This window comes from Schistocerca nitens, chromosome 6 (assembly GCF_023898315.1).
Source record: "Schistocerca nitens isolate TAMUIC-IGC-003100 chromosome 6, iqSchNite1.1, whole genome shotgun sequence".
Classification (NCBI taxonomy): domain Eukaryota; kingdom Metazoa; phylum Arthropoda; class Insecta; order Orthoptera; family Acrididae; genus Schistocerca; species Schistocerca nitens.
In genome coordinates, this window is record NC_064619.1 from 4,636,590 (window position 1) to 4,651,649 (window position 15,060).

The 15,060-nt window shown below is 37.2% G+C and overlaps 1 protein-coding gene across 12 annotated transcripts in view; it reads right to left on the bottom strand.

The window, feature by feature from the left end:
• LOC126262889 (voltage-dependent L-type calcium channel subunit beta-1) overlaps positions 1 to 15,060 on the bottom strand; it is a 766,368-nt gene that overhangs the window by 36,317 nt on the left and 714,991 nt on the right. For 3 of the 12 annotated variants that reach the window (XM_049959773.1, XM_049959774.1, XM_049959778.1), the window contains exons 9-10: positions 7,788 to 7,829; positions 5,560 to 5,607 (exon numbers count right to left, since the gene is read on the bottom strand). The exons of 1 other annotated variant lie outside the window; for it this stretch is intronic. In XM_049959773.1, coding sequence (XP_049815730.1) covers positions 5,560 to 5,607; positions 7,788 to 7,829 — 90 coding nt within the window. Of the gene's footprint in view, positions 1 to 3,798; positions 3,887 to 5,559; positions 5,608 to 7,261; positions 7,385 to 7,787; positions 7,830 to 15,060 lie in introns of all 12 variants that reach the window. 8 more of the 12 variants (XR_007546774.1, XR_007546775.1, XR_007546776.1 and 5 more) reach the window with 8 other exon arrangements.

The window sequence follows — 15,060 nt, forward strand, 5'->3', positions numbered from 1 at the left end:
AATTGCTTACCTACTATTAATTTACTATTGCTTTAAGAATGTTGTTGATGATATCAATAACACTAACAAGAGGCAAAAGGAGTTTCTCTAAGTTAAAATCAATTAACAACATTTTACGTTCAACTACTACACAAAATTGTCTTAATGGTTTGGCCATTTTGGCAACTGAGCATGATTTTGTTGATCAAGTAAACTGAAAAGAAAGAGAAAAGGGTTTTTTGTAATTTTGGTATAGATAATGTTACCTTCTTTTATTTTGAAAATCATGGTATTTAAAAATGTAAAAAAAATTATATGGTTATCAGTTTGTGGTTAGGTACATATATTTCTTAATTTCCACTGTTTTTTACTGCTTCATAATCAATGTTATTTTATTTTATACATTTCTTTCCAAATATATTCTTTTACTAAAATTAAAACAAAAGATTTGATTTTTACTGAAAATAAAAAAATATTACTTTCAAACAATGGAAACTTATATCAACAACATTAGGAAAAGTTGCAGACAGGCACAATAAAAAGCCTGTTACATAATATAGCTTTTGGCCAAAGCCTTTTTCAGCAAAGAAAGCACACAAGCAAGCACACCTCATGCACACATCACCACCACCACCACCACTGACCAGAATGTGCCCGTCACGTGAATAACAATCCGGAGTGGGTCATGTGTTCATGAGGTGTGCTTGCTTGTATGAATGTGCGTGTTTTCTTTGCTGAAGAAGGCTTTGACCAAAAGCTATAATGTGTAACACACTTTTCATTGTGCCTGTCTGCAATCAATGGGTCATCTCTACTGTGAGTAGCAATCTGTCCTTTTCCTAATATTATAACTATGTATCTATGTTGTACAGACAGACACACACACACACACACACACACACACACACACACACACACACACAAAACAACTTAATTTAAGGGGTGGCAATTTGCCTTTTTGTCCAGGGTGGCGTAACTGCTAAAGCAGGCCCTGCAAGCACTAATGCCTTCAAATAAATAATAAGATAGAGGAAACAGACATCTCTAGTGCTTAATACTGCAGTTTTTTTGGGCATTATGAACACTGTAATTTTCAACATCTGCAAATGCACTTTACAGTTTAATTTCAAAACATTTTCATGTATCTCCAGTTTTTATATCATTCAGCCTGCACAGATGGCTACTTCCACTTCACTTAAGTACATTAGATTGATTATAAATCTGACAGAGACTATTAAAAACTGTGCTGTAGTTCTGCACACTGGAATTTAAAAACATTACATCAGTGACGCAACTTTTTTAATAAGCTTTCACTCAATCATAAACTGACATACAACGTGGGATTGAAGATCAGATTCATTGCTTTTGAAGCACTCTGTTTATTCACACTGTCCCCACCCCTCCCCACTGCTTGTACAAATGCATATGAAACAATAATACTAGCCACTGAAATGATACTGAAAAATCCTTGGTGGAACATGAATATTGCAAGAAGGAAAGGTAAACTGTTCACTGTATAGGTAAGGTGTTAAGCATCTGACATGCACAAACACCTATTTCCTCCATACAAACAGCTTCAGCTTCCTTCCAGTAATTCACAATGTACACGATGTGCATCTTTTTATTCCTATCAAATTAAATTATTTATGTGCATTATTTCATTCCTTACAGTATCTTCTGATACTGTAGCTCTACTAGTCATATACCGGGCAGTTATAATTAAAGTGCAGCCAGTCATGGAGGTACTGTGTGGGTTGTAATTATCATATGGCAGCAAAACTTGGCAGATTTGCCAATGTGTTAATGGAGAACAGATTTACAATGGAAAACAATTAGTTCCAATTTTGGCCACTAGGTGCAAATCTGGCAATGTACATGTCCCATTGATGTCTTCATTGCTCATACTGAACAAATTGTGTAAGTGGCAGTTAATAATAATATAAACATTAGTCCTTTTGCACTTGTTTGACCCTTTAGCCCACATCCCATTCCTAATCTGTTACATATGGTAAAATTTCTATACATCTTTCTTGCATTCAGATTGCTAGATTTGCACCTAATGGCCAAAACTGGCACTACCTATTTTTGCAGCATAAATCAGTTCTGCATTAATGCATTAGAATATCTACCAAGTTTACTGTCATACAATGTGACACACACTTGGTTATATTTTGGCTGCAGTGGACTTTGGCATCAGTTTGATGCTAGCACTGTTGGCAGGCTCTCATCTCATTTGCTTTAAAGTCAGAGGATGTGTTTTGTTGCAAAACACACAAATGTGTTACAAGTTCAATATCACTGCTACTAATAGACTCTTGGCACACTTTAGTGTTTGTTACATATCCAACATATGTGAAAAACAACTGTGTGAATAATGCAATGTGACTCTTTATGCTTTTCTGTTCCTTGAGATGTACTACAAACAACTCACCAACTGTAAATATTTTGATTTTATCCTGTTTAAGTGAAATAATAAGTATATCGCTTCTTTAATCTTTTTTGTATGTCTGTACAACAAAACCATATCACACAAGAATGTAACTAAATAATCATAAAGCACACAGTTATTGTCCAAAGCTCTGAACAAAAAGAAGTGAGAATTATTGAGTGTCTCTGAAGTATCCAGCATTCTGGACCACAGCAAGACTGCGAGTGGCACAACAATGCAATACCTAAGGTGCTGTCATATCTTGCATGCTGCTGCTACTGCTGGAAGATTACAGTATCTTTGCCACAGATGCACTTTCATACATAAAATTTTGAAAACTTAGAAAACATAGCAATGATTTGTAGTTTGTGACCTTTCCTAAATGTGGAGATTTGAATTAGGAATGTTGTACACACTTCTATGACACATAAATATTAACTCCAACACATTCTTACTAACTACTCCATCATTTCACTGTCAGAATATCTGGCACATATTAAGAGTTATATATAGCTTCCTCTATCCATTTGGGATTTCTATATTCTATGAAGACAAATCAAGAAATGCAGAAATGGGAATCCACTAGGTTCTTCAATGAACAACTTACAATATCATGTCATAGATTTTCAATTTATAAATCATGTCCTAAACATCACCTATAGTTTCTGGGCAGTTTAGTTTTCCAAATAATAACAAAGCTGTTATGAATGGTGGGGTAACATAGCGTTAAATGTAAATTAAACAGAAATCTGAGTACTGGGACAAATTTTTGTTAACATTTCTTTTTTTGTTGCCTCTCCAGATTTCAAATTACACTTAAGTAAATCATATTCTGTTTCTTTTTGTTATAAAATTTATCAGTTAGGTCTTATATTATTCTTCTACACAATGTTTCACTCTACGTATATTTCAACACTATCTTGAATAAGAAAGATAAAATTAATTTTGATTTCTTGATAATGATATAAAAAAAGCTAAAATGACAAATCTCATTCATGCAATAAGCTTATAGAAAATATGTTAATAAAGCCATGAAACCACACTAGACACAAATGAACGTAACACCAAATACAAAAAATTATTAATATCACAATAGTACTCCGAAGATAAACAAAGAATAGTGCTAGATATGTGAAATATTTGTAAGATTATGCCACATAACAACACATAAGAAACTCACAGTTCACTGTTAAACAGTTGCAACATGCAAAATATATGAAGCATTTGATGAAAAATTGCACACAAAAGCATATTTCTGCATTTATTTAAGTAGTCAAATATTTGCAACACATAAATTTGAGTTAACATATCATGTTAATTTGCCTTTGGAGCTTTGCCACATAAGCCTGTGCTCTGTTATTTTCCTTGCTTTTATCATCTGAGACTGTTACCTTCCCTTTTGGTAATTGTGAGACATGATAAAGTGAGCGGTGACCAACAGATGCCACTGCTCTCATCAGTACACACTTCTTCTGGTATCTGTGAAAGTAATTTGTAAACTCTAAGCACAGAACAGTTTCTTCTGTAACAACAATTGTCCAGAAATACTATCATCTGAGGCAACTGACTACCAAAAAATCTACAGAAAGAGGAGGAAAGACTGTCCTTACTTTCATAAAAACAAAAAATAAATGAAGTATGATACAGTCTTGAAACAAGGTATTGTTTCCAATACACTACATTTTCTTGGAAATAAATATAGTTAAAACAAATAGACTAATATCTCTTTCTTATCACCATTGGGTGTTAGCTAAACAGGTAGCAAAAACAAATAGTACATTTAGCACAATTTCTGATAGATATAGGGTTTTTGCCAGGCATACAGACAACATGCCTATGTCATGCATTGACTCATGCTGTGGCATATAATTTTACTAGACTGCCTTGATCTAACAATCAGTGTGTAGTCATGGAAGATACTTTTTTACTTGTGAAGTATTAATAATAATTATTATTGTTCCCCAGTAATAATTATTGTTCCCCAGTAATATCAGAGATTCCCCTGATATGGTTCAAATACGGTATGTTTTGAGTGTGCTGCTCAGGATAAGTATTCCTTTCTGCACAATATTTTGACAACTGACTTACTCATCCCCATAAAGTGCTGACTTTCAATGTGCTTACTGTCTGGACTTCAACCAGACTCTCATCATCCCAAGCATAGACCAGACACTAAGCATATCTGAGAGCACCACTCATGAGACCTGATGAAGATGACGACGCCAGCTATTGAAATACTGTGTAGACACATTGAATCATCACCAAGAAATATATTTTCTAACAATTAATTTCATGGTCATTTATATCATTAGCAACTCTAATATTACTGTCTGTAGTCATTTTCAGTTAGAAAGTATTATGTGAACTTCATATCCAGAAACCACACATTTTAACAGCACACAAAAATCAGTATCTGCATTCCAAATCTGATCTTTTGCCACTGACATTAGAAGTCTGAGACATATATTTTTAAAATCTAATCTTATTTCCTTAGAAACAAAACATCTTATGACCCAAATAGACTACAATAGATTATCAATGTATGGAAATACTGGATTGTTGCTGTCAAATATATCCAAATAATTATGTCACAATAGCACAATTATCCTGTCTTGTGGGTAATAGGAAAAGTTTAAGGACAATACAGTAATTAGGAGTAAATTAAAATACAGTTTACGTCTAGTAGTAAGACAGACGTTTCTTTATGCAATGTTTTCACCATAAAAAAGTTACTGAGTAAAAAAATAATGAATTTGATGGAACTTTAGCATTATAAGTATTCTATTATCAAAGGGTAATTAATATTATTGCTCCAACATACTCAGGCTATTAACAATCTTTAATGCAGGTTGAGGTATCAATGAATGAATTATTCTACATGTACTATTCATTTATTTATTATGATTATGCAAGTTTCTCCTTTTTTACCACATCAAGTATTTTCATAAATGTAGTTCACGGTCTTGTGTGTTTTTAGTGTTTTACATATATGTGTGTGTGTGTGTGTGTGTGTGTGTATGCGTGCGTGTGCGTGCCGCACTATTAGCGATAGTGAATGTCAAGTGTCCACACCACAGATCATGAGCATAACAAAAGGAAAGAAAGTAATAAATATTGACATTCTTCAGCATATACTTTTCCAAATGGGTTACCTTCAGGTGATAACACTCTTGCAGCAAGAAAATGGTATTCTTCAGGATCTGTAATGACAATGAAAATCACAAAAGCTCTGAAAATACACTTAAATTCTGTAGATGTGTGTAATATGGAAGAAACCTGACTATTAGCATTCAGAGAAATTAGTGAACTTCAATTAAATGAAGCTATAGTGTCATCACTAATAACAAAACTCCCTGAAATTATGTTATCACACAAGTTAGATAATAGTTTAATACTAGTTCACTAAATGCTTGATTTTTTTATGCACGTTTCTTACAAATATAAGACTGCAAAGAAACTGTGGAGATGGACGTTGCATAAGCAACTACACCAGATGTAAAATGTCATGGAGAGATATAAAAGCCTTAATTTATGTATAAAGACTAAATATTGATTTGAAAAATTCAATATACAAGGTATCTGAAAGCATAAACCTGGACAACATTGCACTCAGCTGCAAGCAACACTTTGGAAATACAAATTGAGAGTATCATGCTAAAATGGAACACAATGCCCATGCACAGATGGTGTAATTGGTTTGTGTGTGTGTGTGTGTGTGTGTGTGTGTGTGTGTGTGTGTGTGAGAGAGAGAGAGAGAGAGAGAGAGAGAGAGGGGGGGCAGGGGAACAGGGGAGAGAAAGTGGAAGAGAGAGAGGGAGGGAAGAGAGCAGGAGGGGTAGAGAGAGTGGGGGAGAGAGGGGAGAGGATATGAGGGGGGCATGGAGATAGGACAGGGAGAGGGGATGAGGAGGTGAGAGAGAGGTGGTGAGGAAGGGTGGGAGAGGGGGAGAATGACTGCTGCACCTCTCCCAAATAAAGATTTGCTAAAAGAAATTAATGAATTTTAAATGAAAATCACAGTAGCTATAACAATTGCTGCAACAAAGAAATACAAAACAAGAAACAGACTAAGGAACAAACTAATGAAAACTTCACTAGAATGTCTATTCAGAGTGGCAATTCTGCCAAAATTTGCAGGTTTACTTGACATTCAATTAGTATGTTCAGAAACTGTCAGTGTTGTGCCAGGTCACGTCGAAATTATGTCAAATAAATTAATTAGAGAGAATACCAAAGGAATCCCCTCTCTAATAACCATACGTCTGAACATTGCACGATAGTACATTACAGTGCACTATTGTGGTGTTAAGCTGATGGCAGTTGAGAATCTTACACATTAATTTTTTGGCATTTCTTGTAACTTATTAATTACATTCTTGGTGTTGAGATGTATTGGTATGTATAGACTCTCTTCCTAAACAGTTATTATATTAAGCTAAACAATCGCATTCTGTAATATGTGTACCTTACAAAATTAAAATCTTAGTATACATAATCATCAAGTAATCTCCCAAACAGTCGAAATGTTATAATGTTTGTCATCATGTTATGTGTTCTGAACCAGAATATCTATTTGATGATTTAGGATTAAAGAGGAGCTGAAATGGGACTTGAAAAACTATTCAACAGAGAGAAAAATGAATATATTTACAGCAATATTTAAATGAGCAACATAATTTTTTATAGTACATAAGGCTAAAAATGTGAGCCAAAATCTCATACAAACTTTCATCACAGAGATAAACTCATGTCTGACATGCCACAAGATTTGCAGAAATCAAGGCAACCTTTCAAAACTAACAAACTCAAACATGCATCAAAGATACATCACATGCACATTACTACTATACTTACGGCAACTGAATATAATTAAATCTGGGTCAACTACTGTTTTCAATTCCAAATACATCAGTGCTCAGCCTAATAATGGTACTGTAGAAGTTTGTCGCACAACACCAGTTGATGGAACTACAGGCTCTGCCAGTCATAAGACAAAAGGAGAAGAGAATAAAAGAAATATAAAAAAAATTAAAATATCAGTTGCATGCTAAAAAGAAAGAAAACTAAGTTTGATAATGAGCATGCCACATAAAAAGAAATTAAAAGAAAAATGGAAAAGAGAAGTATGTTTTCTTTCGAGATAGGTAGTCTCCAGAACAATGGCTTTTACAATTATAAATATCTAAGCACAGATTTTGTTATACAACAAAAAGAAAAAAGAAGCATCTTATGTGAAAATTAAATGAGCAAATATCTAAGAAACGCACAGCTTATCTCTATCCATATAGCACAACCTGTATGAGGTACAACACAAAACATACTTAATTGAAGGTTTTCTGTTATTAACTATCTGTTGCAACATGTTTGTGTCAGCTCGTACCTCTGTGAGCATGTGGATATCCATACGGATCATGATGAATTCCTGTAGGATAGACATAAAGTTTGATGCTGTTAAGCAGAAGCACAGTTGAACAAGATGAAGAAATTATAGTCATGCATAACAAAATCAAATATGTGCCTAAACCTTTGACAATGTCACACATAAGCAATTAGATCCATTTGTGAAATGATACAGTTTTTGTGAAGACGTAAGAGAAGGAGCCCATCATGCATATGAAAGAACGACACTGGACAATGAAAACACATGACAGTACATGCAAAAATGATATATAGTGTGATGATATTCTAATATATATGTTTATGTGCTCTCCTTACAACATAGAATTATATAAAACTTAATCATTTGTTCTTAAAGAAAATAACAACAATAACTGTATCCAAAGGAAGGTAAATGTGGGATTAGGAAAGGGAAATTAAATATAAGGCACAGCAGAAAGGGAAGGAAAACAATGGATTTTTCAATAGATAAACACTTCACAGAGAAAATAAAATAAAAAAGCCAGTAAATGTACATAACAGTAAATATGTACAATGTAAAGAAAGAGACAGTAACAAGACAGGATAAGGCATATCATTGGACATGAAGGTTGTAAATGAGATAATTACAAAATGCTACTTTAAATCGCATTGACTTATTAAGTTTCTGTGTGTTTATTGTCTACAGTCCAAGACATTAGAAAATACTCTACATTAGCACCATATGGTTGTGTTTTCAAAATGATAACATGATATATTTACACTAAAGAGATGAGGAACTGATGAGTTTTGTGTAACAGAGGCCTTTTTTGTGAAATAAGTATAGGAAAAGCATCATCATGCTGAAAAATATGCTGTGTGTTGCCACAAAACAAACTGCAGTGTACCATTTCCAAACTTAATTGCATGTAAGGATATGTTGGGCATCACTAATGGCGTATAAGAACAAAAACAATATCTGAACTGCCATACAAATGAGTGAAATGGGTTCTAGCTGGCACAAGGCAAGTGCATTTTCTCGGTCTGTCACATGTGTCTATGTGTCATCTGTCAAACTGCTGCAAGTGAGTGGTTGCCTATCTTAAGGTTTGCTCACAGTTTTTGTTCTTTCATATTTTTGAGGTTACCACTTATACTGTATTTCTTACTGGATATAGCACCACAATTTTACCCCAGTTATTTATCTGAAATAAGTAGCGCAAATGCTCACAAAACTACTGTGTAACCTCTCAATCCTTATCATTTAGTAGTTGCTGACAATCATTTATTTTTCCTAAATTTGATAGTGAGCTGCCTCCTCTCTTCCTGCCACATATACCTATGACCTCAAACAATGCCATTACATTCCTTGATACTGTTCTAGAATACATTGTATCTTAGTTACTCATTGTTCACATGTTTAAGCTTGGTCACGTCTATGCCACTTTTTACATTTTCACTCTATGCCACTTTTTACATTTTCACTGACCAGCAGGTCATAAGTATTACCCTGTCCCTTATTAATTCAACAAATGGTTTCTTACACTGAATACTTCTCCTGCGAAGGATAGCACTTACATTCTCTCTCAATGTATTTACATTATCTTACATTAGCTCATTTAGCAGCCAGACAGATGAATCTTTGACATTCCCATGTACTGTCTTCCATGTGGAGTTTGCATTTTCTAATGAATTTTTAATTGTTGAGCAAAAGCTGGAGGCACGTTTGAGTAGCTGAAATGGTTACATGAATGCTTGGTATGAATCATGGTCTGGAAAAAATTTTCCATTTATCACAAGTTATTTATTTCCTATAATGAACAATGGGAAAGAAAGCCAGGATGGAATATTGACTCATTATGAAACAGGCAGTTGGTACTCATCATATTGCGCAGATGCTGAGTCGCAGATAGACACAACAAAAAGGCTGTCAACCAAGCAAGCTTATGGTCAAAAAAGCCTTCATCAGAATTACACACACACACACACACACACACACACACACACACACACACACACACACGACCACAATCTATGGCTCGGCAGCAGCGGAGACTGTGTGTGTGTGTGTGTGTGTGTGTGTGTGTGTGTGTGTGTGTGTGTGTGTGTGTGTAATTCTGATGAAGGCTTTTTTGACCATAAGCTTGCTTGGTTGACAGCCTTTTTGTTGTGTCTATCTGCGACTCAGCATCTCCACTGAATGGTGAGTACCAACTACCTTTTTCATTACAAGTCATTCCCAGTATCTTTAACTGATGAGACTCCATGGCCTCTATATCATAAGAGTTGTACAAATGAAAGTAAATCCCCCAACAGTTTCATTGTATCAAAACTTAGAACTCTGAATTTGCACCACTAGAAGGTGTTATGTGTATTGCAAGTCTGTACAATGATTACCACTGGAAAGAGTAGTTTGTGCTGAAGATATGTGTAAACATGATGCTGATGTTAAATAAGAGACATATACATATGCAGATTTCCACCAAGTTTCTACACTTGCTGATGATGGTGGCAATATATCATTTTGTGGAATATAAATAGTAAAGCTATCTATCACAATACATAGTGTTCTTTTGGTGCAGAGATTTTCATAATGGGTGATTGTCCATAGAGAGCACATCTGATCTCCTGCACAATTGCACAAGACTATCAAAGGGAAGTAATTGACATCACAGACCGTTTTGTAAAATAAGTAACTGAATGATTCAATATAATACAGCAGAAACATTCCTGGTGAACGCAGAAAATGTCAGCGACAGTATTCACCAACAAATGCACTAATGTTATATTCTCTACACTATCATATGAATAGTAGACAGATTTTTTTGTGATCCACAAATGAAACGCATTGCCTCCAGTTTGAGCTGGTGGCTAAACAATGCATATGAAATGATGGAATCCACATTTTCTCCAAAAACCTCATTCCAGCAACAAAGCAACCAATGCAATGTTCACACATTACTTTGCTAATGTTGGTCCTTCGGTTCTGCCCAGGTTAGTTGTTGGTGACAGTGACAGTGTAATTACAATAATTCAAAACAACCACTATGTAACAATTATGTAGTCTTTAATCTTTTGAAACAGATTTTTAAAGTTGAATTTGTCCCTGTGTATGTGCAATAGTACACAATGTACAGGGTACCACTAATTTATAGTGTTGGGTTGGGTTGATTTGGGGGGAGACACCAATGCATTTACATATGTCTGCCTGTGTGTGTATATGTGCGGTTGGATATGTGTGTGTGTGTGTGTGTGTGTGTGTGTGTGTGTGTGTGTGTGTGTGTGTGTGTGTGTGTGTGTGTGCACGCGCGCGAGTGTATACCTGTTCTTTTTTCCCACTAAGGTAAGTCTATCCACTACCGGGATTGGAATGACTCCTTCCCTCTCCCTTAAAACCCACATCCGTTCGTCTTTCCCTGTCCTTCCCTCTTTCCTGACGAAGAAACCTCGGGTTGTGAAAGCTTGAAATTTGTGTGTGTGTTTTTAATTGTTTTTATTGTCTCTATCAACATACCAACACTTTCGTTTGGTAAGTTACAGCTTCTTTGTTTTTAGATATATTTTTCCCACGTGGAATGTTTCCCTCTATATATCTTTTTCCCACGCGGAAAAATACATATATATATATATATACCAAACGAAAGCGCTGGCATGTCGATAGACACACAAACATACACACAAAATTCAAGCTTTCGCAACAAACTGTTGCCTCATCAGGAAAGAGGGAGGAGAGGGAAAGACGAAAGGATGTGGGTTTTAAGGGAGAGGGTAAGGAGTCATTCCAATCCCGGGAGCGGAAAGTCTTACCTTAGGGGGAAAAAAAGGACAGGTATACACTCGCACACACACACACATATCCATCCACACATACAGACACAAGCAGCCATATTTTGGTCTTTAAATATGTCTGCTTGTGTCTGTATGTGTGGATGGATATGTGTGTGTGTGTGTGTGTGTGCGCGCGAGTGTATACCTGTCCTTTTTTCCCCCCTAAGGTAAGTCTTTCCGCTCCCGGGATTGGAATGACTCCTTACCCTCTCCCTTAAAACCCACATCCTTTCGTCTTTCCCTCTCCTCCCTCTTTCCTGATGAGGCAACAGTTTGTTGCGAAAGCTTGAATTTTGTGTGTATATTTGTGTTGGTTTGTGTGTCTATCGACCTGCCAGCGCTTTTGTTTGGTAAGTCTCATCATCTTTCTTTTTAGATATATTTTTTCCACGTGGAATGTTTCCCTCTGCTATATTCATATCATTAATTTGAACCCAACAATGACGTTTGTTATTGTCACTGTTACATTTCGAAGTCTTTTCTGTCGTCTTATTTCCTCCTTCTGTTTTTGCCAGTAGTTTCCCTTTGTATTCACCTTCTCCTTTTTACCGTAATCCACTATACAATTTTATCCCGCCGATATATACTCAACAATACGTAATAATACATAACCCACTTCCAAACCATAACCAAAAAATTTTTTCTTCCGCTACTGCTATAAAATCCACCGTTTCTAGTTCACAAACAGTTCCTTTCAGCTATTAAACAACCTTTTCGGCTAGTTTTAATAACTTTTGCTTTATTTCGATTTCCGTTTTTTCACATCACCGATCATTTTTAGCCGCTTCCCACAGGTTTTAACGTTATTATTTCTCCACCAGACAATTGTTAGCCTCATTTCCATAATCTGCCACCACCATACCACTACTTTTAATACATCCTCACGTAGTTTTTTCGAAATTTTCCCGAATTTCTCCACCCTTTAACGTGTTTCGGCGGCAACACAACCACCTAACCTTTATGCACATCGTTTTCTACCTACACTATTTCACCACAGGATCAACATAACCCAGCTCCAACCAACCCCTTTTCGCCTCTTTTCACACCAGATCTCCATTTGCTTTCTACTTCAGCTTTATCTCTCTCCACATATTTTTATATTCATTTTCATTTCAGCCTCACGTTACACTTTCGACCTTCTAGTACCATGTCACCCGCACAACACCCCCACAACGACCCCATTAAGTTTTATTTACATTCCCTCCGCAGACATGCCTTCGCCCTAGCCAGATTACGCTCCCATATTCTATTTTCTCAGGCTTGTCTGACATTTGGCATTACCCCCAAAGGCCTCACACTTAAAGTTCCCATCTCTGGCTGCAACCCTTCTTTCCATCAGTCCCTATACCAGTTCCAAACTGAACAATCCATTGCCCTCACCCACCTAATCCTTCACCTACACATCAACTCAGCCAATGAACACACCCGTCAACTCCTATCCTTAATAAAAGTCCTTAATCTTTCCTCTCCCACATCCACACCGGCTGTTCAGAGCATCCTCCTACAGGCCAACCGTAAATTAGAACAGCATGCCACCCTCCACCTCAAAAAACTATCCAATCTCCTGGTTTCCCACCTCCGGAAAGGCAACTCACTCACCCTTCACAACCTTTCCAGCAAACCTCAACCACCTCTCATTACACACAAACCCAGTCTCTCCCATCTACTCAATCTCCCACTTCCAGCTCCACTCCCTCCAAAACCTCAAAATTCCTTTCAACACAATCTGGAACCACAACACCCTAATTCAGTAGTTAACCTTTCCTCCAAACCTCTCTCCCAATCCGAAACCTCTGTCCTGTCCAAAGGCCTCACCTTCAGCCCCACTCCCAGATTCAACCAAACAGCCCTCGTCAAAGAAGGTCTTTAAATATGTCTGCTTGTGTCTGTATGTGTGGATGGATATGTGTGTGTGTGCGCGAGTGTATACCTGTCCTTTTTTTCCCCCTAAGGTAAGTCTTTCCGCTCCCGGGATTGGAATGACTCCTTACCCTCTCCCTTAAAACCCACATCCTTTCGTCTTTCCCTCTCCTTCCCTCTTTCCTGATGAGGCAACAGTTTGTTGCGAAAGCTTGAATTTTGTGTGTATATTTGTGTTTGTTTGTGTGTCCATCGACCTGCCAGCGCTTTTGTTTGGTAAGTCTCATCATCTTTCTTTTTAGATATATTTTTTCCACGTGGTATGTTTCCCTCTGCTATATATATATATATATATATATATATATATATATATATATATATATATATATATATATATATATATATACAAGCAGACATATTTAAAGACCAACATTTAAATGTGTCTGCTTGTGTCTGTATATGTGTGGATGGATATGTGTGTGTGTGTGTGTGTGCGAGTGTATACCCGTCCTTTTTTCCCCCTAAGGTAAGTCTTTCCGCTCCCGGGATTGGAATGACTCCTTACCCTCTCCCTTAAAACCCACATCCTTTCGTCTTTCCCTCTCCTTCCCTCTTTCCTGATGAGGCAACAGTTTGTTGCGAAAGCTTGAATTTTGAGTGTATGTTTGTGTTTGTTTGTGTGTCTGTCGACCTGCCAGGACTTTCATTTGGTAAGTCACATCATCTTTGTTTTTATATATATATATATATATATCCAATGGCCAGCTTCACACGTCCGTCCACATCAAACCCACCAACAAGCAACAGTACCTGCATTATGACAGCTGCCACCCATTCCACATCAAACGGTCCCTTCCCTACAGCCTAGGTCTTCGTGGCAAACGAATCTGCTCCAGTCCGGAATCCCTGAACCATTACACCAACAACCTGACAACAGCTTTCGCATCTCGCAACTACCCTCCCGACCTGGTACAGAAGCAAATAACCAGAGCCACTTCCTCATCCCCTCGAACCCAGAATCCCCCACAGAAGAACCACAAAAGTGCCCCACTTGTGACAGGATACTTTCCGGGACTGGATCAGACTCTGAATGTGGCTCTCCAGCAGGGATACGACTTCCTCAAATCCTGCCCTGAAATGAGATCCATCCTTCATGAAATCCTCCCCACTCCACCAAGAGTGTCTTTCCGCCGTCCACCTAACCTTCGTAACCTGTTAGTTCATCCCTATGAAATCCCCAAACCACCTTCCCTACCCTCTGGCTCCTATCCTTGTAACCGCCCCCGGTGTAAAACCTGTCCCATGCACCCTCTCACCACCACCTACTCCAGTCCTGTAACCCGGAAGGTGTACACAATCAAAGGCAGAGCCACATGTGAAAGCACCCACGTGATTTACCAACTGACCTGCCTACACTGTGATGCATTCTATATGGGAATGACCAGCAACAAACTGTCCATTCGCATGAATGGACACAGGCAGACAGTGTTTGTTGGTAATGAGGATCACCCTGTGGCTAAACATGCCTTGGTGCACGGCCAGCACATCTTGGCGCAGTGTTACACCGTCCGGGTTATCTGGATACTTCCCACTAACACCAACCTATCCGA